This window comes from Podarcis cretensis, assembly GCF_951804945.1.
Source record: "Podarcis cretensis genome assembly, chromosome: 7".
NCBI classification, from domain to species: Eukaryota; Metazoa; Chordata; class Lepidosauria; order Squamata; family Lacertidae; genus Podarcis; species Podarcis cretensis.
In genome coordinates, this window is record NC_137176.1 from 47078289 (window position 1) to 47106050 (window position 27762).

Below are 27762 nucleotides of genomic sequence, written 5' to 3' on the forward strand. Positions count from 1 at the left end.
GTTAAGCTACTAAAGATGGGATACATCAAGGGGGTATGTGCCTTTGAGGACCTTTATGTGTGCATACTAGACCTCTGTTCCCCATACATCCTAAACCAGGCATGGCCAAGCTTGGCCCTTCAGATGTTTTGGGACTACAACTCCCATCATCCCTAGCTAACAGGACCAGTGGTCAGGGATGATGAAAATTGTAGCCCCAAAACATCTGGTAGGCCAAGTTTGGCCATGCCTGTTAAACCATTGTTTCTTGAGCCTCCTTTTTGCTCTCCAAGGCTGTCCTCACTCACTTCCTGACTACTCCCCAATAGCACACAGCTTACTGGTGTCTTCCCATCTGTGTAGTCGTCATACATAGCAGAATATCCATTGCGCAGCAGGGCAACAAGAGAAGTTAAGAAATCTCTTCAGAATGGACTCTGGCCTTTTCTACCTTGCCTGGTCTCAAATGACATGGCCACAGTCTTCCTACCCTGGCACCCAAGTACTATCTTAACCATTGCTCTGCTGCCAGTCGTTGGGCACATAAATGTGAAAATATCCAACTAGTTATATTTAGTGTATACTGTAGCTGTGTATATTTTGTGTGCTGCTTTCGCACCTGTTCATAGCAAGTCAGTACATGCTTCTGAGGAGCATAATGTAGCTGCATGGAGGCCTCTAGTATTAGCTAGAAGTAATGAAAAACTTGTTAAAACTCCAGAGAGTAAGTGTTCTTCAAGTCTTATGATTCTTCTCAATTTTGGCATTGGCACACATTATCCTCAGGCCTGGTGATTGAGATGCTGCTCATTACATTTCACTTTTACATATATATATATATATTTCCTTCACAGGTATCTGAGAGCTTGACTCCCATAATGCCTCTTCAGTATGTCTGTGCTCCAGACAGTGAGCACACACTCTTGGCAGCTCCAGCTCAGTTCCTCCTGGAAAAGTTTCTTCAACACGCCACATACAAGCTTTTCCCAAAGGCTATCCACAACTTCAGAAACCCTGTATTAGCGATTGACTGCTATCTGAACATTGGGCCTGAAGTATGTATCTATGAATCTTACCAATAATCAACTTTGGAAGGGGGGATTCCAGTCATTTAAAAAACAGAAGATGGCAAGGCAACTGTGCCGTGATTTTCTTAGGCCATTAGCTTCCGTTTATGCTGCTGATATACTGATATTGTTGTATTCAGTTGCTACAAGCGGGGACCCATGAAAACTGACATTACATTGCTCATACATTTCTACTCCTGCCCTTTCGTAGGCAGGATGATGCTTTTACATTTTTTGTGGATTCATTCAATATTTTATTTTATTTTATGCAGTTACTCCTGAGTTGACTCTTTAGATGTTGGGGGTAGTAACTGCAATTTATTCAGAGTGTTAGTCCACCACTGTTGTGATGATGTTCCTGTTGGTAAGTTAGAGCATAAAACTTTAAAGAAAAAACAACAACTCAAACATATATAACCATTTTTTCTCATTTCTGATTTAGGTAGCTCTTTGCTATGTCAGTTCACGGCCGCACTCTGTCAATGTCAACTGTGAAGGGGTATTTTTCAGTGGACTACTTCTGTATCTTTGCGACTCCTTTGTAGGAGCAGATTTTCTTAAGAGGTTCAAGTTCCTGAAAGGTAATGTGATTTCTGTTCTGACCTTTTGTGTCTAGTGCTTGCTTAATGGTTTTCTAGCAGAGTAGATTGGGATGGCATTGTCATTACATGCAGGAACTATAAAGCTTGTCGCAGTGTAATGGCAGGTGATATCACCATCCATGCCTGCTTCCTTTTTCTCTGGGGCCTTTTAGAACTGGGAACCATGGTAGTTGGCAGGAGCCTAAAAGACTGGTGGGAATATCGAGGCTCTGCAAGCCAAATCCATTGCAGACACATCCAGGGAAGCACATTCTCCTGGCAACTCAGGAAGTATCCCTGTTGTGAGTTAGTTAATTTGAGTTGCTTCGTTACTTGTAACTACCTTTTTGTACTTTTTTCTAAGGGTAGAAAAAACATTCGATTGTTCCACTTGCTTTTGACGCCTGGTTAAAGGTGAAGTGGGAATTCTTCTTACAAATATGGTAAAATATTAGTAAAAAAAGCATGTTAGGCCTTTTAATGTTAGGTATAATATGGTTACTTAACTCCCATTTAAGACTTGGCATTACAGTTGCAACTGGAAAAGCAGTTCCACCTTGTTGGAGCTTGATCGTATCACAGGTTACGATGACAGACCGTGTTTGAAGAAACATCACATTATCACTAGTGGCATATTATGGGCAATCTTATGAATAACAGCGTGGTGGCTTTTGGCTTTCTTAGGAAGTAGAACCTGAAAGCTGTTTCCTGAAGGGAATAGTGGAAATCTGAAAAACGTGGGTTGAAGGAGTGCTGTGTACTGTATACAGTGGTGCCTCGCAAGACGAAAAGAATCCGTTCCGCGAGTCTCTTCGTCTAGCGGTTTTTTCGTCTTGCGAAGCAAGCCCATTAGCGGCTTAGCAGATTAGCGCTATTAGCGGCTTAGCGGATAAGCGGCTTAGAAAAAGGGGGGGAGAGGGGGGGGAAGTCGGAAAAATTCGCAAGACATTTTCGTCTTGCGAAGCAAGCCCATAGGGAAATTCGTCTTGCGAAGCACCTCCAAAACGGAAAACCCTTTCGTCTAGCGGGTTTTTTGTCTTGCGAGGCATTCGTCTTGCGGGGCACCACTGTACAGTGAAATTAGGCTGGGAAAGGTGCATACCTTGTGTATATGTAATATTTCCAAGTAGGAGGGAGAGATATCAGAAAATTAACAAAACAAACAAACATGGAAATGAAATGGTGGTATAAACTGTCTTTTGTTTTTTAACCTAAGGTGCAACCCTGTGTGTCATTTGCCAAGACAGGAGCTCCTTGCGGCAAACAATAGTCCGTCTAGAGCTGGAAGATGAATGGCAGTTTCGTCTGAGAGATGAATTTCAGACTGCTAATAGTAGCGATGATAAGCCACTCTATTTTCTGACTGGGCGCCATATATAAGTTTGAGAGGAAACAAATGGCAAAGGAAAAGAACAGAACCTGAGAAGTCGGATTGTGTCTTTTCCCCCCTTTCTTTGAAAGTACAATCACTGTGGAGCAAAGTGCAACCAATATTTATGTTCACTACTCTTAAGGATCCCCCAAATTTCTAACCCAGACTTTATTTTTTATGACTGAAAAGTGAATTGATTCAAGTTGATTCCTCGTGGGTCACTTACGTAATGGCATACCCATGATGACCCATGATGTGGAGAATAACATTTTGGTGGATGGCAAGTTCTCCTGATCGCTTTATACTATGCTAAAGGAGGAGAATTAAACAGACTTTTGGCATCTGTCAGCTTGAATGTGTTACATGCGGTTCGCAGTAAGAATGTGGAATTATTTGAAGATAATATGCTGAGGAATGCTGTCCATTTCTCTTCATGTCTGTACTTTTGGTACGGTATAACTCAGGGGTTTGAAAAGACAAAAAGTAACCTAGAATTGTGTGTTTGAAAGATTATTTTTTGTTCACTTTCTGTGCAGTGTTAGCTTAAGGTTTGTAATTTTATATGTATTGAAACTTTTGGCAAAATTTCCACAAAAGTTAAAGTTTACTACATAAGCCTGAACAAATTGATGAATGTAAGGCAGGCATTGTGTGCACATGCTGGTTTGTCAGAACAGCTGTTATTTCACCTTTTGGAGTGAAATATTGGTCTGAATGGAAAGATCTTCAACTCAGTAGGTGATCAGCCTTTTCTCTCTGGTAGCATGCCAAGCCATGTGCAGGAACCTATTTCTGCACATGGATCAATCTTGACAACCAGCCTGCTTACGCATATTGTCTCATCGGTGTGCTTAAACTCCACCAAAATGATGTAATACTCAGTACTATCAGAAATCATTTTGAGGCGACACATCAGCCTTCTAGCTTGTTCTCACACAGCAGAAGTTCCTTTATTTCTTTTTGCAGTCGGTGTCTCGCTTGCTTCAACTTTCTCTATAGTTTGTTGGGTAGAGAATGCTATATGTGTGCTTATATGGAGAGCATTTACTAACCCATGAGAAACAGACGAACCATAGACCAGAAGCGTGAAGTATTTAATGGCTGAAGCAAGCTGAGCCACAAGTTCTGAGAGCCATAAAGTCCATTAAAATAACTTCTAACTGAACTGGGACCAACAGCAGGAGCTGTGTGTTTATATACATACATACGTACATACATAAAAATAAATATATATATATATATAAAGGTCTTAAGCACACCTGGAAAAGTTGGCCAGGTCATTTTAACTATTTAGGGCTTGATCTAATGGAGCACAACTCCAGCACCTGTGTTCCACTGAGTTCAATAGAGCTGTTTTTCCAACTCCCCAATGCAAGCACATGGGCATAAACAGCATAAACAGGTAGCATGAAAAGACAGTGGAAGGAATGGAAAGTCTGAGAGCACTTTCCATATTCTTACTGTTGCACCATACAAGTTCCTTTTGGTCCTAAACATAAGTAGCATACAAGGCACAGAAATAGAAGGGGGGGTACGGGAGGTGGGCACAGATCTCCTGTCACTGCAAGTGCCCTTGTAATGCCTCAGTACATGCTTGTTTTGATGGAAACAGGTACAGCAGAACTCAGCTGGGGCCCGTAGACTTCTTTCATCTGTAGGTACTGAATGCGTGTGCTTAACTGGATCAAGCTCTGTGCTTTGTTTGAATTAGAGAGGTGTTAAAATAACACTATTTTAAAATAGGCTGTGAATTGTTTTAAGAGTGGGTTTCTTTATACCAGCACTTTGTGCTGTGAAATATGCTGAGAGTTTAAATGAGTACGGTACAATCAGGGCTTCATAATGCAGTTAACATTTATGGATAGAATTCGCTTCCTTTTTCCTACTCTGCTTTTTCCAGCTTTTCCTAGTTACGCTTTGTGGTGGTTCTTCATTCACTGCCATTCTTACACTTTTTCTTGTCACACCAATATTTTATATGCAGCCCGTTTTCATCTTGTTAGTGAGAATTTCATTCGATGCATTACACTTATTATGATCTAAATATAATTAAGAACACAAAAAGTCAATTAAGAAGCACCTGCCAAACTGCATTTAGAACAAAAGTGTTAATTGTACAACTTTTTAACCTTGTGAAAAAGCTGTTTACAAATAATGAAAAGCATAATATATTGATTGAAGTTGAAAGGGAAAATAATGGTTTTCATACCTGTTCATTTTATTATAGCTTTATGTAAATGTAGCATGTTTCAAATGAACGATTGTTTACTTTAGTGTAGGTTATTTGGGATTTTTTGTGCCCATAAAAAATCTGCCTTATACTTAATGAGTACCTTAATTTTTATTTGGTAGGAGGTTATGCAAGAACTGCAGTTAGGAACTACAAGGCTGGTGTATTCACTGTGTAGCCTATTAAGACACATGTAGAATTACTGGCATTTTAGGGTCTTGTTCTGGTTTCGTTGGCTGAACTTAATACCCGCATAAGGTGAATTTGTGAAAGTTTTCATTTTAATGCAAACTTTGCAGATAAAAAATCTTTCAAAAAATCTTTGTATATATGATGTTTGCACTAAGTTCTTAAAATTCCATGTGCTGAGAGTGATTAGACCCTTGGTAAAGAGGTACAAGAATATGTGTAAGTTGAGAACTTGGAGGCTAAGCGCCTTTTCACACAATCAGGGTTTTTTGGCCATATTTGTAGCAGACTGTCTACATACCATCTCAGAACAGTTTGTGTTTATGGGTATCAGTTTCTAAGCACTATATTCTCTACCTAGAAAAATGTACTATCTCCTTGACAGCATATTCTTATCCTTACTTGATACACTGCTTTCTGAACATGGTTTTCAGTAGTATTAGTTCAAAGTAACTGCCTGAAGCTCTTGCCCCTCACATTGCTACCCCACTTATGCAGTTTTTGGTTAGGGTTTTTACTAGTGCACTCCACTGACCAACACGTGCAGAAATATTTTAAATCATTGTTGGAAGTAAAGAAGCTCAACTACTCTGTTATATTGGGGAATGCTTTGTGTAGAAAGATTCTAGTTACATCTGTTTTCTTTCTGTATTGGACAAGAGCACATTCAAAGCATTGTCACTTAGGCAAAGAAATAAGTGTTTTGGTTGAATTCCAGCTGAAATGTATTCGGAAATTAATTACTGACATTCATATGCTTTAATAATGCAAGCTCTCTAAATGATTTTACGGGACAGTACATCAGGAAAAGATACCAGATGCTACAATCTAATATTTTGGTTACAAGCCTTGCCAGCAAGGCAGTGACATGAATGTATTAAAGAGGCCAGCATTATTTTACCGGTAGACTTGTCAAATATAAGTAGTTAAGACACCGGTAAATATTGAATGTAATCTGTAATTATAAAACAAATCACTCATATCTGTAATTTATGCAGTTGTTTTGTGTTACCTCTGAAAAGGGTTTAAATATTTTTCTTAGGACTGCTTCACTCCTGACCAATTTCCTATACTGGTAATTTTTATTTTCTAGGGTGAAAGGTATGCAAACTGTAAATCCATAAGTGTGATTATCCCATGTCAGATTTGTTACAATATATGTATATATAACAAATCTGTGTTGTAGGCATCATATATGTTGCTCTGCATTGTCTGCCTGCTTTTTCTCTATGTAGGGGTACATAGTCTCTCTGTGTAAGAAGTTCATCAGGTCTGAAGCAATCCTTGATGTAAAATTCTCTTAACCAAAGCTTGGTGAATTTAGCTTCACTAGCCAGTCTACCTCACATTTTATTGTTTGAATTGAAATTGTCTGCAATTGTGGCTATAGTATGTTTATAATGTTCTTTCATTAAATTCAATTAATGTTATCACATTACCATTCAAGAGTCTGTCTTATTCTTAAAATTGTGGAAAATCTCCTGCCATCAAACTTTTATTTGGTGAAAAAGCAGCACTTTTAAAATCTGTGTTTCCAGTGTTACAGTAACAATGTAAAGGTAAGTGGTGTTTTGAGCTGCGATGGCTACATGTTGTAGGGCTTCCTAGAGGTAGTTCACCAGCTACTATTGGAAATGAGATAGACTCTTGTCAGTCAGTCTCATTTTAGACTGAAAATTTCCATAGTGACACTAGGAACCTGATATATTAGGTCTTCAACATTTTAGCTACCATAGTTGGTAATCACCCCATCATGTTGATATAATAATCAGACTAGTGTTTCAATCAACTTTTAATATTCAACCATATCAAAGGCATTGATTAAATTTACTGAGCATTAGTACATTATTTTAAAATTATCAAATACTTTACTTTTAATCTACATTATATACAGGTCAAGAAAGGCCACAGCAGTTTTTCAACATATGCACCCTCTGAAATTGGAGGGATTTTGGATAAAGTATCAAAGTGAAGTCCACAAAAAAAGTATGCTATTGCTGAAAAAAGTCAGGGCTTCTCCTTCTCAGGCTAATCTATTGAACACTGTCTTTTTTAAAACATTGTTTTCCATTCAAAGTGTATACGGAAACTAAACAATGTCATGCTGTAGAACATCTTTTAGCGATGATATGTATGTATAGGCTCTTATTGAAAAAAAATGCTGTCACTGCCCTGGTATATTACTTCATTGTGAACTTCAAAATGTACTTTAAAGGCGACCACAGTTCTTGCACTAGTTGACAGTCCACTATGAACAATTATATACTGCATGTAAACATGACTAAGTTACTATAGATATAATACATTCTTTATATAAAAATAGCCTTTAAAAAAATTACCCTACTTTTTGTATTGTTTACAGTTAACAAAATACAGCAACCACATTTTGGTTGTTACTACTCCTGAGTTAACTGCTAGGAAGTGCCCCATTCTCTGTCTGCAGCTGGGCAATAATTTTGCTATAAAATTTCCACTCTAAGCAGGTTGTTGTCCACTGAGAAAGTTATATACCAGGAATTGACTAGTACCAAAGTACCGTGTTGCAAACAGTTTTCCATCAGGGGTAGGATCAGAAAATGCGATTTCTTCTTTACTCAAATATGAGCCATATATAAAGTTACTCCTGTTTAAAGATATTTTAAAAAGGAATAGCGTTAACATAACATATACGGGTACCATGCTATTTGATCAAATAATCCCCATCAATCAAGTGAAACAACTGGCACCATCAAATGCCACCCTATTCCATGTTTTTGAAAAAGCAGTCTTAAAGACCGGAGGAGAGGGTAAGAAGAGAAATTATAGCAGTTCACACAACTTTTGAAATATGACTATCTACTCTCTGGACTTATAGTTACGATAAAACAGAAGGCTTCCAATAATAGCAAATAAAGTGAAAGATGTGACTGGCTGACTATTTACTTTTTATGTTTTGCAAGCATGCTTATTTAGATTAAAGTGCTTCACAAATCAGAATATTAGAGTATTCAAATGACTGTATAAAATGCTAAATATTTTGGGCACTATTCAGCTGTGTCCTGCCCAAGAGTGGAATGAGATTCCCCCTTTCCTCCTCCAAAATCTACCCCTTACAGCATCTGCCATGTTCCACAAATCTGGAGGACATCAATGCGATCTGTGATTTGATGCTGGTTTTCAGCTGGTACCTTGTGAAAATCACGAGGAACTGGGCTTTGGGTCCATGAACTGCTCTGTAAAAATACTCTATCCAACACTCTAAGATACGTCCACCCAACTGGGAAAGCCACAGCTGTGGGGTGCTGTTGAGGCCTGTGGCTTATTTGGATGGAGAGAACTACAGAATTGCTCCCCAGTCATTCAGCCCTCTCTCATGGGACTTTTTTTGGGGAGGAGATCCAAAAAGCTCCCACTCCCTCCCCACAGAAGGGGGGGGGGAAACCCCTGTGGTTATTGCTGCTAAAAATGTGCCTTGCCACTTCCCTTTCACAAACACACTATCTTTTTGTTCCTTATTGACACATCCACCGCAGCACATTCTCTCCTCACCTCTGGCTAGAATTGAGAAGGGAAGGGCAAAGATTGTAGGGCATTTTAAAACCCTGTACAGAGGCCAAAGAAAGTGGAACTATTCTTAACAGACAGCAGAGGTGGAAAAAGCCTTCAACCAGCTAGTTTTTGTTTGTTTCTAAGGACTGAGATCCCCTCGTGGTTATCAGGGATGGTGTATGTGTGCCTGCAGGCACCATGATAGGGACTCCAGTCCTATACTTAACACATTTCATACTAAAATACAAAATAAATATTTACCTCAAACATTCTAACATCCGAGAAGCAATTTTCTTCCGACGCATCATGCTAAACACCCAGATGCGACTAATTCCACAGATAGCAGGCTCAGGAGACGTTGAGCAGCACCAAGCCTTTTGCCTTTCAAAGGTGACTTTCTCATTTTCTGAACTAACTTCTGGTATCTTTTCTTCGATAACTCTGTATCCCTAGAGAACAAACCTAGCTTCAGCATACTTTACCAATGCAAAGTCCACTAAAACAGCTAATGTAAGGTGAACTTGTCTATTATAGATGTTTTCATTACTACCTCCTTTCAGAATTTTGTTCAGTCACACCGTTGCCATTTTTATTACAAGCAAAAGTACAAAAAGCAGGCAGCTTTCATGTTTCAAACTGAGAAATTGTCTGCTAGAGTCAACAGTCACTCCCTAAAATGTGGAACTTTAGAAGTTAATTAGGGTATATGGTCTGTACCAGTCCCCCCCAGGGTGTGTCTGTCCTCTGACCAGCTGGGCCAGCATGCAATTCATCTTGACAGTATCCATCATTCGGATGTGTTTTTTGGGGGTAGAAGGAAATACCTCATTAAAAAAACACCCCTCAGCTATGTTCTTTATGATATCTGAGCAGAACTAGAGAACATTGTCTTCAGGCAGCTTGGAGCTTGCAACAGACAGACAGAATTCTGAGTAAACCCACTTACAGAAGACATTCCAGATTGCTTCAGGCATAAAGCTAACAGCCCATTTTATAAAGGAAAACAGTTCCCATATGCTACTCCTTCCCTCCGCAAACAGTTCACATTGCCCATTACAGAAAGGGTTACTGCCATCTATGTCAAGAAGCATATGGAAGTTTAAAAACAGAACAAAAGCCAAAAACCAGCCTTCAACATAACTCAGAAGACTGAGCCACTTGCAAATAATGCTCTTTATAGTATGGCCTACCCACAGAAAATACTACAAAAATGAAGAGAGCTTAAAAAAACCACCCAATGAATGAAGAAGAAACTTGTTCTGGACACAGCCTTACTCACCCATTGGATATGTTCGGCGATTAAGCATCCTGTTACTTTTTTATCATTAGAAATAAATAACAGTGTCTTAGTTCTGGAGCATGTAAGAGGAGCTTGTTGAAATCCCAGATCATTATCTACCATCTCTCTGATTTCATCAACCTGCCAAAAATTGCATAATATAATTATACCCAGTATATTCACAAGTAAAAAAAGATTTTTAAAAAATAAGTTCTAGGTCTACTGAAGAATCTGTAAAGAAATAAAGAAAAGTAAGTGCAACAATGAATATCTTGGAAAAGAACAATGACTGTTTCTGTTACTGAGCAAAAAAAAATCAATATGTGTCTTTGCTGAAATATTAAAAGGAACTTTGGAAACTTTTTATTTTAAAAATAACCACCCACAGTTGGGACATATGAACAACAGTAATTCTGCCTTGTTCCCTGTTACAGTAACTCAACAGAACTCCAAAGCAAGCTGTTCATTGTTCTGGGAATATGAGTTTCAGCCCTGCCACATACTTATATTTATCAAGTGATTATATGTTATATTGAACTCAGAAATGCCATGAAATGCCATTAACAAAATGAAAATGAGCCACACTAGTCAAGCAATCAGCTTTAGCTGATTAATACAGTGAATAACGTCATCTAGGAAAAAAGTTCCAAAACATAACAACTTCAACTACAGGTTTAGGAAGAATCTAAAAATTAAAAAAGGAAATGGCTTCAATGTACTCCACCAGGAATGCTGTCTTTTCACAGTCAGTCAGCTATAAGCCACAGGATCCCGGTTTTCCCACTCCTTTCTTTGGCATGCATGCCCAGGGATACTTAGACACATGTTCCCACCCAATCTGCTCAGTCAAGGAAAGCAATATTGATGCTTCCTCTTCCTTGATTTGGCAAATGAGGTGGGCTAGATGGGGATATGGCCGATGTGCCTTCTATTTCCTGACATGGCCTGGTACAGTTCCTGTGTGTACACCACTTCACACACACCAGTGAGAAAGATGGTTTAGATTCAGCCTGTGGGTCCCCAGATGTTGTTGGACTACAACTCCCATCATCCCTGAGCTCTGGCTTTGCTAGCTAGGGGTGATGGGAGTTGTAGTTCAACAACATCTGGGGACCCCCAGGTTGAGAAAGGCTGGTTTAGAAGAAAGGGTTCAGTTACGCTCAATAGAGATCCTGTTACATTCAGGCACTGTGCTTGCACAAACCCTGCATATTTCCTATGAGGCAATTTTAACCGGTTTTAGTATTTTCACTTTTGTAGGTTTTAAAGTATGGTTGTGATTTTATTGTTTCATCTTTTAGGAAACCTCCTGCTTGCAAAAAATTCAGGAAATAAATAATTGCCTATGACAAGGCTGTTTAATATGCTTTCCTACCTAGTTCCTTAGAATCAGTACTAAGAGTGGTTATATTTCAGGAGTCTATTTCTCATTCAGATCTTCTATGCAAGTTCTGACATGTTTTTCTTCCATGGAGGAAATACATCACACCTCAATTGCAGGTTTTTGCTTTCTTTGATCAAAAAAGTAGCCTCTACAGTAGAGTACAGTAAGTTCCAGCTTGGCCTTGTAAGCTAGAAATTTTTTCCTACATTTTTTCCTTCCAGAGCTCAGCAGTGGCCTGTCAGGATAATTATCTACTTCTATTCAATAACAAGCTCTGGCCTGGCACTTTAGCAAACATGATGTTATCAAAAATAACTGGACCATTCATATCTATTATATCTGTACCTTTACATGCCACAGGTCCATGTGGATAGTCAAAGGCAACAGATATTTAATCTCGGGGAAAGGTTTACAAACAGTCAGCCCCTATGCATTCACTTCATTTTCAAGTTTCTCTAATCTACATATAGACCCAAAAAGAGAGCACTAAAATAACACTACTAGTAACAGGTATTTCTGGTTGATGATTTGTGTGCTGATTAGGAGACAGACAGCTAATGTTAACAGAGGAACCAACCTGTTAAATGCACCTGAAATTATGAGCCAAGTTCATACAAATGCTTAACTAAGCTATTTGCTCATGTGAAAAAACAAAGAAGAGATTAGAGGTTTTTTTAAAGGTTTGTTCTACCTTTCTTAGTGCATATTTTGGATCATCAGGAAGTACCATTATTATCTTGCCATCAGGATACTCAGCCAAAATTCTCTCTTTTTTCCAGCCCTAAAAAAGCACATAATAAATACTTGACTAAATAGACACTTTTACATTGCTTAACCCAATGTTCGCAACTATTATTCCTTGTAAAGGTAAAGGTAAAGGTACCCCTGCCCATACAGGCCAGTCGTGTCCGACTCTAGGGTTGCGCGCTCATCTCGCTCAAGAGGCCATGAGCCAGCACCATCCGAAGACACTTCCGGGTCACGTGGCCAGCGTGACGAAGCTGCGGCTGGCGAACCAGCACTATTCACTATTCCTTGTAGCACTATGCAAAATGATCTGTATGTAAGAGGAATGGATTTCTGCTTGTACAACAGGACTTCACTTTCCCCTACCGCAGCGCTCAGCACACCCTTAAAATCTGCATCTTGTTTAGTAGGCAACAAACCCAATTGGGTTGTTGTTTAATTTATTCATATTAACACCATCAAAGTGTTTTAATACTTCAGAATTTTTCTCGTTTTTTCTGTGGTTGCCCCAAACAACTCTAAGACAAATTAGCTGAGAACTGGTACATCTACTTGGTTATCGGAGCCAATACCCCAAATACCAAAGCAGAGCAACTATATGTGCAGGTGGATGCATTCTAGTCTCTAGTGAGCAGAAATGAGCAGATTTTAAAAACTGAGTTTCTTTAACAAACATTGTTACCTCCATAAATACAAAATATTACATTTTAACATCTTGGCATGCAAAAGACCTCCAGGAGGTTTTCCATGAACTGAGTGGCATGCAATGGTTCAAATACGGAATCATTCATTTTGTAACTGGTCATAACGATCATAGTCACAAAAATGAGGCTATAAAAAGAATAACTACCTTCTAAGAACCTAAAGGGATAAGTTGCTATGCTGTGTGTATCTGAAGTTAAACATACTCAAAAATTAGGTTATTAAGTCTTCTTCAGATCCACACTGATGGTGATTAATGAGCAGTACCTGCATGGAAAAACAAAACAAAAAGCCACTTAAGTCTATTAAGATGGGACTTAGCCAGAAATTAGAGTTTATGTTGCTCAGAAAGGATGCAGAAAGTTATGGTATATTTCACTAGCCTAAGTGACGTATATCTGAGACACAAAACACTTTGAAGGAGGGAGAAAGGGGAACTCCCTGGAAGATATGCTGTCTTCTAAATTTAAAACATTACTTAAAAATAATAATCTAGAACTGTTGTTTTCCGTACTACATGCTTTTTTCCAAACAAATAATAATAATAATGTACTAAAGCAACTAACCACTGCTACCAGATGAAGATCCTTTTCAGCACTAGCAGTAAGAATTCATTTCATCAAGGTATTTAGATTTCTATTCCACCCTATTCAAAAGGTAGGTTTCAGTTTTAGAAACCCAGAAATATTCAAAAAAAAAACTTCCTCAAAGTCTTCTAATATGCATTCTCATCTCCAATTTTGGATTTATTTCTCCCTTACTAATAGCGATACAGGGCATCACAAAATAAGGGTAGAATTTGTAAAAGATTAGACAAGGGAATGCATCACATATTGGGCTACCTCCAAAGACAGTTTGGGAACTGCAGTTAGTTCAAAATGTGGCTAGCTGTGACCAGGTATTATGAGCATAGAAGCCAGTGCTTTGCCAACTTCAGGGGCTATTGCTCCATTTCTGGGTCAAAAAACCTCTAACATGCACCCTTAATTTAGCTTTCAGTTTATATCAGTCATTAAAAAAACCAATTTAGTTCTGTACTTTCATACAATCAAAGAGTCTAGAAACAAGAGCCTAATTAGTAATATCAATTGCTATGCTGTGATCATTTTGAAGGCAGCCCTGGAGAGCAGAAGTTTTTTAAAAAGCTAAAATGGCTTAACTACCTTGTGTAGGCAACAAATACTGGCCCGATCGTTTTCAGATAGCCTCTCTTTTAACTATAAATGTTGTGATATATCTGTGGATGATTACTTCTTTTAAAAATTATATGACTGCGAATTGTACAACTATAATGATATACAAAAGATTCTTATATCCCAAGCTAGATTTGAACCAAAGATTGAATTTGTGTCATATATAAATTAAGTAGCTTGGTGAATTCAGTTCAGTTGTCCTGGAGGTCTTATCAATGTCAATGTACGGAAGGTAACATGTATGATAAAGAAAACAAACTTCCCTGGCTTTAATGGAAGTTACAGGGGCATATTATGTTTAGACTAACAGCAGTTTTGTTTGGTGTGCAATTTTTGAAATTAAAAGTCAGACTATGCAAAGTTTAGCATTTTCTATTAGCCAAGTTACTTGAAAATATGACCATACCTAATTTACACATATTTACAGTTTTATGCAAACAGAGAAACTACTGACTAAATTAGTCCATTTTTGAGTGCTAAATCATATACTGTAATATTGTATTGATGCATAGGAAAAAATACCAGGACCAGAAAAAAGCACTTGAAAAAGTATGATGAATTAGCATTGATAACTGACTAGCATTCAAAAATACATTTAAATGGATCTAACACTTGCCTACACTTTTTAAGGGTAATTATTAAATAGTCTATATTCAGCAGTAAATGCTGTTCTGGTTAATCTATAGCAAAAGCTCCAAAGCATACAATGTTATATTAAAGAAATGTTCTTACCACATATTTTACAGCACTTATGAACTGGTTGTGGAAGAGTAGATGTTGAGTTTCATCCTCAGGATTTGAAGCACTATAGAGCATTCCACAAATGTTGCAGGAAATGGCTCCAAATCGCTTTTGTCCTGCATCCTATATTAAAAAGTAAATATAGTGCTCATTCAGGAGCAGTAATACGCACATTAAACAAAGTTTCTTAACACAAAAGGGAGTTTACAAAAACATGAACCCCTGCTGACTCTTGCTCAAATTTACACTACTTTCCATTAGTATGAGGACAAGATTTTCTCAATCAAGTGATTTGTTTGAATTCTGTATTTCATACACAAACCACAAAATGCTGATGTGTGTGAGAGTATGGAGGTGAGTTTCTATTTTGTTCACTCCTGGAACAATACCTGTCAGTAGTGATCTGGGCTCCCAGAGTCAGTAGTACAAGGCACTATTTTCCTCTCTGTGACCAAACCCCCAAATTTGCACTTTACATTTCCTTATATAATTAAATAATAACCATCAACGTATTTAGGAGGAATAAAAGTGGGCGCATCCATGACATTGGTGGGTGGGTATTTGGTCACTGGGTTGTAGCCAACGCTAGTCCTACGCAAAGTAGACTTAGGTTCATTAATTTCGATGGGTCTACTCTGTGTGAAACTTAGTTGGACGCAATGTATTTGGATTAAAATTATGCACAAGAAGAACATAAAATACTTACAATGCACAATACTTACTATGATCAGCTGCTTATCGCTATCTTTTGCTACATCTTTTGGTTTTTGAATATGTTCTTCAGATGAAAGGAAACCACCACATTTTGATGCTAATGCAATCTTTGGCAAACATGTCCTTTAAGTATAAAAATAGTTCAAATGAACAAAATGTTGCCTATTTCTCTATATATTTTAATATGAACTTAAATTCAGCTAAAAATACAAATATTAAACTGAAGTAACTGGAACCTACTTTAATGCAAAAAAAATCTTTAATTGTTCAAAATTCTTTAGCTATGCTTTGTTGAAAAAATATGGTTCATATTAAAGAACAAGCAAAATCTACAAGTGCAAATCCTACACTCATTTGATAGACCAGGATTGTAAATAACCACTTGCTTGGCCAACTAAGAATTGCTTCCAGGTGACCACCCAACTGACCAACCCCATCATGATTCTCCCTTGAGCCTGAAGGAACTTACTGGCTTTCTAAAAGTTCAGTGAGAGAAGCCAGCCTGCTGGGTTTGGGAGGCTGCACTAGTGTCTGTTACAACCATGCTATGATTCACAGTGGGTTGTGCAAGCAGTACAACATTAATGGAGGTTGTTCTATGCAGCTTCCCATTTGTCCTCAAGGGTGGTGGAAAATGTAGCCTTAGGAAAAAAGACATGGACAAATGGTGGGGTTGGGATGAAACTCAGGCAAGGAGGAATGATTTCTCTTTAATATGTCATTTGCATGGCAGACTATCAGAAATATCTATGGGAAATTGGGGGGGGGGGCTTTCCTTACTATGAATGATGAAGAAGTATAGTGGAGCCTATTTAGAGAGGGCACCATTTCAGCATGTCCTGCTTATCCTAACAATATGGTTGCATACAGTTATGAACATTTAAATTCTCAATAGCAATCTTTTAATTATATCATCACTCAGGACTTCAGTCAATACAAATTGCATACAACTCCCACAAGGAATAACTGCATTTATATTCAATAAGCTAACAAGGGAGAAATATTCAACAGGGAGAAATGTAAAGTATTGCACTTGGCAAAAAAAATGAGAGGCACAAATACAAGATGGGTGCCACCTGGCTTGAGAGCAGTACATGTGAAAAGGATCTAGGAGTCGTGGTTGACCACAAACTTGACATGAGCCAACAGTGTGACGCGGCAGCTAAAAAGGCCAATGCAATTCTGGGCTGCATCAATAGGAATATAGCATCTAGATCAAGGGAAGTAATAGTGCCACTGTATTCTGCTCTGGTCAGACCTCACCTGGAGTACTGTGTCCAGTTCTGGGCACCACAGTTCAAGAAGGACACTGACAAACTGGAACGTGTCGAGAGGAGGGCAACCAAAATGGTCAAAGGCCTGGAAATGATGGCTTATGAGGAACGGCTAAGGGAGCTGGGCATGTTTAGCCTGGAGAAGAGGAGGTTAAGGGGTGATATGATAGCCATGTTCAAATATATAAAAGGATGTCACACAGAGGAGGGAGAAAGGTTGTTTTCTGCTGCTCCAGAGAAGCGGACACGGAGCAATGGTTCCAAACTACAAGAAAGAAGATTCCACCTAAACATTAGGAAGAACTTCCTGACAGTAAGAACTGTTCGACAGTGGAATTTGCTGCCAAGGAGTGTGGTGGAGTCTCCTTCTTTGGAGGTCTTTAAGCAGAGGCTTGACAACCATATGTCAGGAGTGCTCTGATGGTGTTTCCTGCTTGGCAGGGGGTTGGACTCGATGGCCCTTGTGGTCTCTTCCAACTCTAGGATTCTATGATTCTAAGCTAATTGGAAGCCATAACTAAGTCTATAAAAGTTTAATACTTCAATAATAAAAAGATAGCAACCTCTAACATTTGAAACCTCTAATTACTTGATATACAGAATAGCGTATGGCAAGAACCAAGGCTTGCATAAGAAAAAGTATGGGTAGCAGCAATATTTGTTTCAGAGTCTTCATAGGAATGTCAGGGGGAAGTACTAGTTTTGGCAGAGCCTGATCATGCCAAGAGGAAAGCATACCCATGAGTTTAGAGGCCTGAAAATACAGGATCTGCAGCCACTTAAAAGTTTCTTTTTCAAAACCAAGCGCAATACAAAAAGGAAGGTATCCTTGCATCAACAGCTTCTATCAGTAGAGCATGAGAATCTTAATCTCAGGGTTGTGGATCCAAGACCCACGCTGAGCAAAAAGATTCCTGCATCGCAGGGGTTTGGACAAGATGACTCTTGTGATCCCCGGCAACTCTACTATTCTACAATTCTATGATTCTATTAGTTGTGGTGAGAAGGACTTAATACAAGCTTTAAAAGGTTCACTGCAGGAACAAAGGCAACAAGCAATGCAACTAATTGATACCTGCTCTCATTTGTCTCGGAGGTTTTATTTGTGAACAGAGTCCGAACCAACTGCTTGGGAGCTGCATCTATAAAGGAATAAATGTGTTACTTTACTTACACAAACACACATACATACATACATATATAATATCCCATGTATACCCAGTATTTGAGATTTTATCTCTTTGATGGCAGAGAATGACAGACATGCAGAAATAAAACACAAATATTAACCTGAAATAAATCAATTTTCTGAGTAAATTTGCCTTACAATATACAGTTTTATATTATTGAAGGTTTATATCTGGCCACTAAAGAACTTTTGAAACCAAATGCAATGTTGGATTCAGAACAGTCAAACACAATCCCTTGAACTGTACACTGAACATAGGAACCATTACAGCTGCTATGTGGTGTCTGCATATGGAAAAAAATGGAAGGGGGCAGAACTCAGTGGGAGAGCTTTCATGCAGAGGATGCCAAATTCAATCCCTGGCACCTCCAATCTTAAGAATGCCAGGCAACATGACTAAGAAAGACCTAATCCGAAGCTTCACCAAGATAGCTCCCGTGAAAGTAGAGAACACTAAGCTAGTCAGAACTATTGTATGACTCAAACATTAAGGAACAACTGCCAACACAGTAGCACTTCTAATAATGATTCAAGAATTGCAGTATATAGTATGCAGCCAAAGAGCTTAGTGCTTAATATGTAGTACTAAGACCAGCATTATACTTAAGGTGATATACTAAGGTAAAAGCAGTAGTCTAGTCAGCAATAGCACAGTCTGATACGAATAAATACCAGGGAGTCCATTCAAAGAAATGTGAACTTGGTAAATAAGAACAATGGGATAAACTGCTGCGTGTCATTATTTGGAAGGGTGGGCAACCCTTTCGTTCCCAAGGACATATAGCAGTGGATGCGCAGTTGGCAATCACATGCTAGTCAGCATGGCCAAAGCCAGGGATGGTTAGGACCTGGACTAGTGGTTGGTAGGGCCATTCACACATACATTCATATTTTCTCACGCACACAGCACATGATTGTGTTTAGGCTTGCTCTTCCACGTATAAATGGCTTAAGGTTTATTTGGTATGACACCAATCTCATTTTGCCTCCAAGCGAGTCATTATTACTTAGCTACACAGTTCTGAGCTCCTTTCTGGACTAGATTAACTCTACCTCTTTATTTTCAACAGCAAAAGGCCAGAGGGTCTTGCTGACCAAGAGGTCTCTCTCTGCAACACCCACTGTGGCCCTGCAGCTGCCCTGAAAATGTGAAGCCAACTGGAGCTTATTGGGTTGTTTTTATTTTATTACCTAATTTGTTTTTTTATATTGTGATTTTATGCTGTAACAACCCTGAGACCTGCAGGTGTAGGGCAGTATAGAAATTTAATAAATAATAATAATAATCTGGTGCTGCTACAGCTCTCCTTCCTAGTTGAGGCCAGATGCGCTGCTCCTTGCCATCTCTGCACCACCACCACAAAGTCACAGCTGCAGGCTCAAACAGTGCTTGGATCATGTTGATAGTCCAGCCCTAAAGATCTGGGGCACTTGCCTCCCTTGCAGGACATATGGAGCAATTTACATGGAAATTTGCATGTAATTCCTGCAAGGAGAGCCTGAGACCCATGAGCTGCGGTCTAATTAGTCAGCTGCCATGATACTTTCAGCTTAGCCTGTCAAGGGCATAGTGCTGGAATGGATGATACACGGTGCCTTTTCCAATTCCTGCTTCTACAGTTTTATGAACAAATCCATCAAGAGCTTCCTGTAATACAACTTGTAATTCAGCTACTGATAATTCACACAAATAAGATGTTATAAAGTTGTGAAAATGTATGGAACTTGTATTTTAAGATTCACCTTGAGGTTTTATTTCTGCTCTTTCTTTTTTTACTTCCTTCACTGGTGACTGTGCTGTAATTATTTTCCTTGGCGTACTTTCTGGACTTGAGTCCAAATGTAAATTGAAGCCCTAAAGAAAATATTGAAACATAGCATTTTAGACAAATTATTCCACTATGTGTCATGTGTCTTACCAAACCAGACTTAGAAAAACCTGTATGAATTGACCATATTAGATAAATCCATATAAATTTACTATATTAGCAATCTGACAATAGATCCAATACTGACAAAAAAAGTACAGCACTTGGGAAGCAACAATCATTCACGTTATTTATTCCTGTTTAATTTAGTAACTGAATTACACAAATTAGCTTTAAAAAGTCTAGTGGCAAAAATATTGTGGACCACTTTTTGCACTTGGTGCTGCCCTGCACATGATTCTATTGACCACAGAAAGCAATTATGCTGTGGTACACTGCAGAGATGCCTGGTTTTGCTGTTGAAGGGAAGCTTTGGAAAGCTTCTGTTGTACTGTAAAACAACAATGGACGTACTAGAAGATTTTATGGGCAGCCAACCATGCACACCTGCTTAAAGTGAAATTGGCCAAAATAGCTTTTTCACATGATTTAGAAAAAGTAGCAGTAATGGGATGAAATGACCCATTTTAAGCAGATTGCACCATGGTATATTAAAGTAACTGCACAAACTGCCTCACAAAACATTTCTAATCTGACGCTGAAAATGTGTGCAATCATCATACAATAATATTAAAAACTGATTACCTCATCTGGGGCTGGCTCAGGGCCATGGTGCTGGCTTAGGGTAGAGAGACCATTTTCTATAGCCACCCTAGCTTTAGCCTGGATTCCTTTAGAGCAAGGTATATTTAACTTCTGCTCATGTGCTGTGTTACCATTGTCCTCTGATTGTACCTGTTTCCTTTGGGCTTCTGGAAGGTGCATTTCTACAACTGCTTCTTGTTGTTTCTCTGGAATATTGCACTTTAACAAACCAAGTGCTGGAGTACTTGAGGAATTTGAAGGACTTTGGTTCACATGATTAACCTTTGCTAATTTTATTTTGGTCCATTTAGAGTTTTTGTTTGCAGTACTATGTCTGCCATTCATAGTACATTTGACAGACATTCCTTTTTTGCTGGGGAAAAATCGCTTACACTGAGAGTTCTGATTAGTTTCCTCTTCAGTAGATACTGCAGTCTGAGGCAACTCCACTACAGTATCTCTCTCTTCCTCTTTTCCATATTCTGCATTAGGATGATCTCTTTTTACTTCCACAGTGTCTGACTCAATCTCACCTGCAATTTCCTCACATAGCTCAAGAATGCTAATCTTTTTTGACTTCATCACATCCTCTGGTTGATAAGCAGGTTTTTGACTCAGAGAGTCTGAAAAACCTCTCTTTGCTTTTACACTGATTTTTCCATTTCTGTGCACGGATTCCTTTTCTTTACTTATTACCCTGCATGTTGATGTCACAGAGCTGGAAGTTGTGTTGACAGATCCATTAGTAGATTCTTGAAGGCTAGAGTCAGGATTATTTCTTGATTCTCTTACCTTCTCTTCAGATGTGGTCAAATCACGGATTTTAGAACCCACCTCATGTTTTTTCTGTTTCAGAGAATCAATTTTCTCAAAACTTGTTATTTCTATTTCTCCATTATTATATTCATCACTTTTCATGATTTTTTGTTCCATTATTGGCTGAACAGAGTCCAGCTTTTCATTTTTAATACATGGAACCTGTTTTTTCAACTGGGTGCATTGCTTTCGAGTAGAAGCACGTCCTCCTTCAATTTTTCTGCTGCGCAAAGATATGGTAGGCACATTAGATGCTTGCTGCAATCTTGGTGATCTTCGAGTTTGATGCTCATCATGTGAAACAGCAGGTTGTGACTGAGGAACATCCTGCACAGTCTCCTTCCAAGACACATCTTTAGCTTTTGTGACATGCAACTGCTCTTCTGTATTTCTAACAGTACTTTTTTTAGAATTAGTATCTGTTGACCTTGTAGTTTTTTTCCCTTTGTCAGATTCACAAGCTTTTTTATCACTGAAAGTTTTAGTCCGCATCTGTTCAATGCTTTGAGAAGCTGATTTTTTTGCACAAGATTTTTTGGAATTCTGAACCTCAAAGTTAACCTTGTTACTTTTAAGGAATTTAGTGGCTTTGGTAGTTCTACCCTTTTTGGAATTTTCTACCCTTGATTTTGATTCAGAGGACAAGTTCTTATGAGTAGCTCTATTGTGCAATGCTGAACGTCTATTACACAGAGCTTCAGTAGAACACTTTTTAATATCTGCAGATGAATTCTTTTGCTTCTTGGTTTCACGAGAAGTCTTACTTTTGACGGCACTGGATTTTTCCTTCCCTGTAGAAGTGCGTTTGGAGGAAGGCTTTGTATAGCTCAGATGGTTACCATGGTTTATTTTGGAAGATTTTAGGGATGCTTTCGTAGAAGATAATTTTCCTATAGGCTTTAGGGAAGTTTGTTTCACACGTACTGCTTTACAACTTTTCTTCTTTAATTCATTTGAAGTCTGTCTGGAATACTTCTGTGCTCGTTTAGTTTGGGAGGATGGTTTAGAGGATCTGTTTATGGAGTTATTGACAGCTGTCCTGTTAGTTTTTGTAGAGACTTTGTGCATTTCTTTCTTCAACGCAGTATTTTTATTTGATTTGGCATGAAGCACTTTTTTTCCTTTGCTAGTTGATACTGATTTACTATTCTTATCCAATTTCTGCCGCTTAGCAGGGGGTTCTACCAGCACAGATTTTCTTTTCTGTGCTGCCATTTCTGAAAAAGACAAGTATTAAGTCATTTATACAGTATTTCCAACTATTTCTGCAAAAAATAGAACTTAAATGCAAAGTTTAACATGATGACTTGGCTTACTCACAGGTACTGCTTTATAAATAAACTCTGTCTCAGCTGAAGAAATGTGCTGATCTGTGAAAAACACATTCCTTATAAATTTGCATCCAAGGAGAGCATTACATATCTCCTATAAACACAGAAACAACAAAATATTATTGGAAATGACAGTGTTTTACAGTTATCCCTCAGTCGTATTTCATTACAGTAGTGAAACTTATTTCCAAGAACATGCGTTCAAATTTTCAACTAGTTTTCTAATTCTATGGGAAGCTGCAGATATTTTGTGAACCATATATCAAATAAGCAAGAGTTTCAGGTAATAAATAATATACACATTTTATGCAAATTAAATAGGGCACAAAATTATTCCAGGGATGGTGAGCTGTTGTCCTTCCAGCTGTTGTTAAACTACAGTTCCAACATCCCTGACCCACTGGTCATGCTGGCTGAGGCTGATGGGAGTTGGAGATCACAGGTTCCTTTCCCTTGCCTGACTCAGCTTCAAGCTGCTCTGTATGTTGCACTCTTGATTTGATTCTAAAGTAAATGAAATTTTAACAGGATTTGTCTTGAAGAGCACAGCATCAACATTTAAGAATAAGCATTCCTTCTAACCATCTCAGACTCCTCCAGGCCTTATTCTACTTCAGATTCTAATAATGCCATTTTACCGTGCACAAGTTATTTTGAAATTTCTATTATTTTTGCCATTTCACATGCTTTGGGGGGGGGGGGAATACTGTGTGTTATCAAGTCTCCTTTTGAAACCTATGTTTTTCTTACCACTGATTGATCAGGAACAAATCTATAGACTCAAACTATTAGTGTCACCATATTTAAGAGGAAAAATAGATAATTTGTCTCCTGTGTAAGTTTCTCTTAATTACAATAGCAAGAAATGAGAACAAGTACAAACTTCCTTAAACTTTTTTTTTATTTAAAAAAAGGATGTGTGAGAGGTATATGTACTACTGAGGGGAAACCTAATTGGTTATCTCTAATATCTTTAGAGCTACTTTAGCTATCTGGCAGCATGGTGGATCAAGATAGACAGATAACAATATGTATCTGGTTTTTTCTCATAGCAAGTATTTATTTGATAGTTGAAACAAATAGTTCCTGTAAGTGCACAGAGCAATGGCAAACAGGTATGTGCTGGGAGCAACAACAACAACAACAACAACAAGAAGTAATGTTTTTGTTGTGTAATTAAATCTGTAGCATATCTCAGATTGAACTGAAAAGTAAGTCACATAAAGCTTCCTTCTCAAGTCCTGGATCAAGCTATCTCTGGAGCATTAGCGATTCCAATATTCCCTATGGCTACAGGGACGTGGGTGGCGCTGTGGGTTAAACCACAGAGCCTAGGACTTGCCGATCAGAAGGTCAGTGGTTCGAATCCCCACGATGGGGTGAGCTCCCGTTGCTCGGTCCCTGCTCTTGCCAACCTAGCAGTTCGAAAGCACGTCAAAGTGCAAGTAGATAAATAGGTACCGCTCCAGCGGGAAGGTAAACGGCGTTTCCATGCACTGCTCTGGTTTGCCAGAAGCAGCTTTGTCATGCTGGCCACATGACCCGGAAGCTGTATGCCGGCTCCCTCAGCCAATAAAGCGGGATGAGCGCCGCAACCCCAGAGTCTGCCACGACCAGACTTAATGGTCAGGGGTCCCTTTACCTTTACCTGTTATCACAAAAGCCCACACTACCCCAACTGTGAGACCACCTGACTTGTACCAAAGGCCAGGTTTTATACACAAGGCCATAGATTTATGCCCATTATAAACATTTTCATCATCAAGTGCCTCATATGGACATTATATTGTATCTTTCATACACACACTTTGATTTGTATTCAACACAGCCACCCCGCTTGTACAACGGAACTTCCCTCACTCGGTAGAGCACGAGACACTTAATCACAGAGTTGTGCATTTGAGTCCCATGTTGGGCAAAGAGAACCCTGCATTGCAGGGGGTTGGACTAGATGAACCTTGTGGTCCCTTTCAACTCTACAATTCTATGATTTCTCCCTCATCTCCCCACAAACCCTTAAAATCTGATCCAGAGGGATGGGGGGAGGGGGCTGCGAGAAGAGGAAGGCAAAATCTTGTTGTGTGAAGTAAGTGCCACTTACACAACATCGAATACTGTTTGTGGTCAGTTCAGGTGATATCCTGAACTCCTACAAAATCTTGGGTTGTGCTGTCTTACCATGGTAGACCGTAAAGAGGAGCTTGCCAAACCAGTTCCTTTATCAATGCAATGGGTGCTATTTAGCACATCCAAAGAAGTTTAACACATCCAAAGAAGTGGCTTTGTGCCACTTCCCTTCTCCCCCTCCCCCTCACCTGGCTAGTACCTAGCAGAACAATAGCCAGATTTGCCCGTGAGAGGGAGAGAAGCGGGGAGCTGGAGGGAGGCCATGTTACCTGCGAGCGAACCCCACTGAACTGAATGGGGCTCCCTTCTAAGTCCGTAGTTAAAAGACTGCAGCCCAAGCCCATGTTGCCTATTGACACCAGAAATCCCTAATCCGCTATGCACCACTTCGGGGCTCCATGGGAAAAAGAAAGGGGAGTCGAGCTTGCAAATACAAAGAATGTAAGGAGTGTTTTGAGGCGCGCGGGGGGGGGGGAATAAGTGGGGGGAGGCGTTGCTCCTCTTCCCCAAGGCGCTTCCAACAAAGCCAAAATTCCCATAGTCGAGAAACGGGCGAACTCCCGTCGGTTTCCTTCTCTCTCGGGGTCCCGATAGCCGAACTGGGGTTCGGGGAGGGAGGGGGGAGGGAGAGGGAGACTCAGGCGGGGAAAGGCCACAGCCTCCGTATATTTCTTTCTGGTTTTATCCCCGCCCCTCCCCACCGGCTGCTTGAGGAAGGGCAGGAGGATTGTCATTTACCTCTTGAGGAGGAGGAGGAGGAGGTCGGCCAAGTTGCCCCCTCACAGGACGAGGCGCTTTGGGGCCGTGGCGCCAGGTGGGCAGGCGAGGCGGCGGCGCGCGCGAACAAAGTGGCGTGGGGAGGGGGAGGGCTCCGCTCGAGGCAGCGTCGGTGTCACCCGCGCAGGTTCCTCCTGTCACCCGGCCGGCGCCGAATAACACTGAGCGAGAGAGAGAAAAGGGAAGCGACTAGAACGCCTCCTCATATCCGGGTATCACGCCAGCCCAAGGGCACTCGTAGAATGGCTTTCTATGAGGATCTCCGGTTCCCGATTACAGCGCTCACAATCCTCCATGTACGGGGCAAGGAAGCGAAACTTCTATTTACTTATGAAAAACCCATTCGAGAGTGAAAGGTTACGAGCCCTCCTTTCGCTGCACTGCTTTGAAATAATTCTGTCTTTGACTCCGGGAAATGATTACATCCTTGCCAAAAAGCAACAACTGAAGGGCAGCGGCTTAGAGGAAGGCCGGGCGAAAGTGTTCCACTGATTTCCGCCAACTGCCTCACAAGAACCAGGCGCGCTGAGTGTTTTTGTTTTTTTGAAAAAAGTAAAATGTTTATTTCTTTTGAAATAACCACCCAGCTGCATTCATGCAAAAACCATTTCTCTGCCTTCTACTGCACCCGACAAGAGTCAGTTCTATTTCCAAACCCCAGAGTTCTGTTCGAGTAAGCAATCAAGAAAAAGTATTGTTTGTTGTGGAGGAGTGGGTTATGGCTGCCTGAGCACAACCATCCGCTGCCCAGTGCACCTCCATCATTCTTACCCTAACCAGTGTCAGATTTAGGTATAAGCTAAACAAGCTATAGCTTAGGGCCCCACTCACTTGGAGGCCCCCAAAAAATGTAAAGGAAAAAAACCCTGGAGGTACATTTCCAAAATATAAGGTAAAAAATAAAACCTACATATAGCAACAGTGTTTTGTGTTGTGTAGTATGATGTAAGTAATGGCCCCTGCCTGCTAGCCTGCTTCCTAAAATATCACTGGTTTGCTCATTCCTATATATAGGGGGCCTACATTCTGCATGTGCAAATGGCTTTAGATACCTATTAGGTCCATAAATTACCATATAGCATATATTCAACACAAAATAGAACGACAATTTGTTGTTGACAAAAGGCAACTGGACATATAAAGGGTCCCATTAACTTCAGTAGCTTAGGGCCTCGTCAAACCTAAATCCGGCCCCGCCTACTGCCGAAGGAGTCGAAAGACTGCGTTGAGAAACCAGAAGTATGATGGTGGCGGGAAAGTCTTGTTGCTTTAGCCTCCCTTTGCGAAGACACCGTTTTAGTCCCGCCCCCAAAGCGCTGCCAGCTGACACCTGACAGTCGCGCTTACTGCTGCCCGAAAAGCCTCGTAGCGTCTGGGCCGGATATCCGGCGACGAGCTTTCTAAGAAGCACCTGCGCATGAGCAGTTGAAGGCAGTTGTCCTGTTCGGGTGGCTGTTCGTTCCTTTTCATCTCCCTCCAAAGCTCGGTGTTCCAAATACACTGTGCACACTCGGACTGTTCCTTGTGGGAGCCTGGGGTCCCGGCGTACATACGTATAATGTATATGTATATACATCTGCAAACCTCATATATATATATATATATATATATATATATATATACACACACACACACACACTTCTGCAAACCCTGAGTCTTCCCACGCCTTTCTCTTTTGTATCTTCGGCTTCATACGGGCAGGCTCTAGAGAGAATTAAATTCGCAATTATATACTGTAAGCCTTTTTATATAACGGAATTGTACCCTCCATCCACCGATAAGAGACTGTGGCACTACAGCGACCTCTTACTGCTCTCGTCAAGAAAATGTAGTGTTTAAAGGGGCTTACTCCAGGAAAGCGTGTGTAAGGAGTGCTGTATACGAAAAGATTTATCTTTATTTTCTGGTTAGTGTTAAAATCACTTAGCAATTTATTGTGGCCTGGGGGGGAACAGGTCAAACGAATGGCATAGCAGTGCTCTTAGTCCTACAAAGTAGGTAGAACTGAAAAAAGGTTGGGGATTGTTTG

The 27762-nt window shown here is 39.8% G+C and overlaps 2 protein-coding genes across 7 annotated transcripts in view; one reads left to right on the plus strand and one right to left on the minus strand.

Annotated features, from left to right (window-relative positions):
- GREB1L (GREB1 like retinoic acid receptor coactivator) overlaps positions 1-6856 on the plus strand; it is a 153921-nt gene extending 147065 nt beyond the window's left edge. For both annotated transcript variants that reach the window (XM_079982606.1, XM_079982605.1), the window contains 3 exons: positions 834-1034; positions 1489-1627; positions 2844-6856. In XM_079982606.1, the coding sequence (XP_079838732.1) occupies positions 834-1034; positions 1489-1627; positions 2844-3007 (504 nt within the window). In that variant the 3' untranslated portion in view covers positions 3008-6856. The remainder of the gene's footprint in view (positions 1-833; positions 1035-1488; positions 1628-2843) is intronic.
- A 341-nt stretch (positions 6857-7197) lies between these two features.
- Positions 7198-26996, minus strand: ESCO1 (establishment of sister chromatid cohesion N-acetyltransferase 1). Of its 5 annotated transcripts, none has more exons than XM_079982622.1 (12): positions 26915-26996; positions 25695-25894; positions 22819-22923; positions 20683-22715; positions 19913-20024; positions 18056-18122; positions 15715-15829; positions 14984-15115; positions 12301-12390; positions 10226-10366; positions 9208-9395; positions 7198-8041 (listed from the first exon to the last, which is right to left on the minus strand). In XM_079982622.1, exons 4-12 carry the CDS (start codon positions 22711-22713, stop codon positions 7894-7896), a joined length of 3024 nt encoding a protein of 1007 aa, XP_079838748.1. In that variant the 5' UTR covers positions 22714-22715; positions 22819-22923; positions 25695-25894; positions 26915-26996; the 3' UTR covers positions 7198-7893. The 5 variants fall into 5 exon arrangements, 4 of the variants coding, with proteins under 4 accessions (XP_079838748.1, XP_079838749.1, XP_079838750.1 ...); XM_079982623.1 differs by lacking the exon at positions 26915-26996 and adding an exon at positions 24936-25045 and having other exon boundaries at positions 22819-22920; positions 25695-26008; XM_079982624.1 differs by lacking the exon at positions 26915-26996 and having other exon boundaries at positions 22819-22868; positions 25695-26009.
- Positions 26997-27762: the final 766 nt, after the last annotated feature.

Coding starts and splice junctions, on each gene's coding strand:
- ESCO1 (XM_079982622.1), bottom strand. CDS start 22,713: ATGGCAGCACAGAAAAGAAAATCTGTGCTGGTAGAACCCCCTGCTAAG. Junction 15,116..15,714: donor GCGATAAGCAGCTGATCATA/GTAAGTATTGTG, acceptor TTTTTAATATAG/GATGCAGGACAAAAGCGATT. Junction 12,391..14,983: donor TAAGTGCTGTAAAATATGTG/GTAAGAACATTT, acceptor GTGCTTTTTTAG/GGCTGGAAAAAAGAGAGAAT.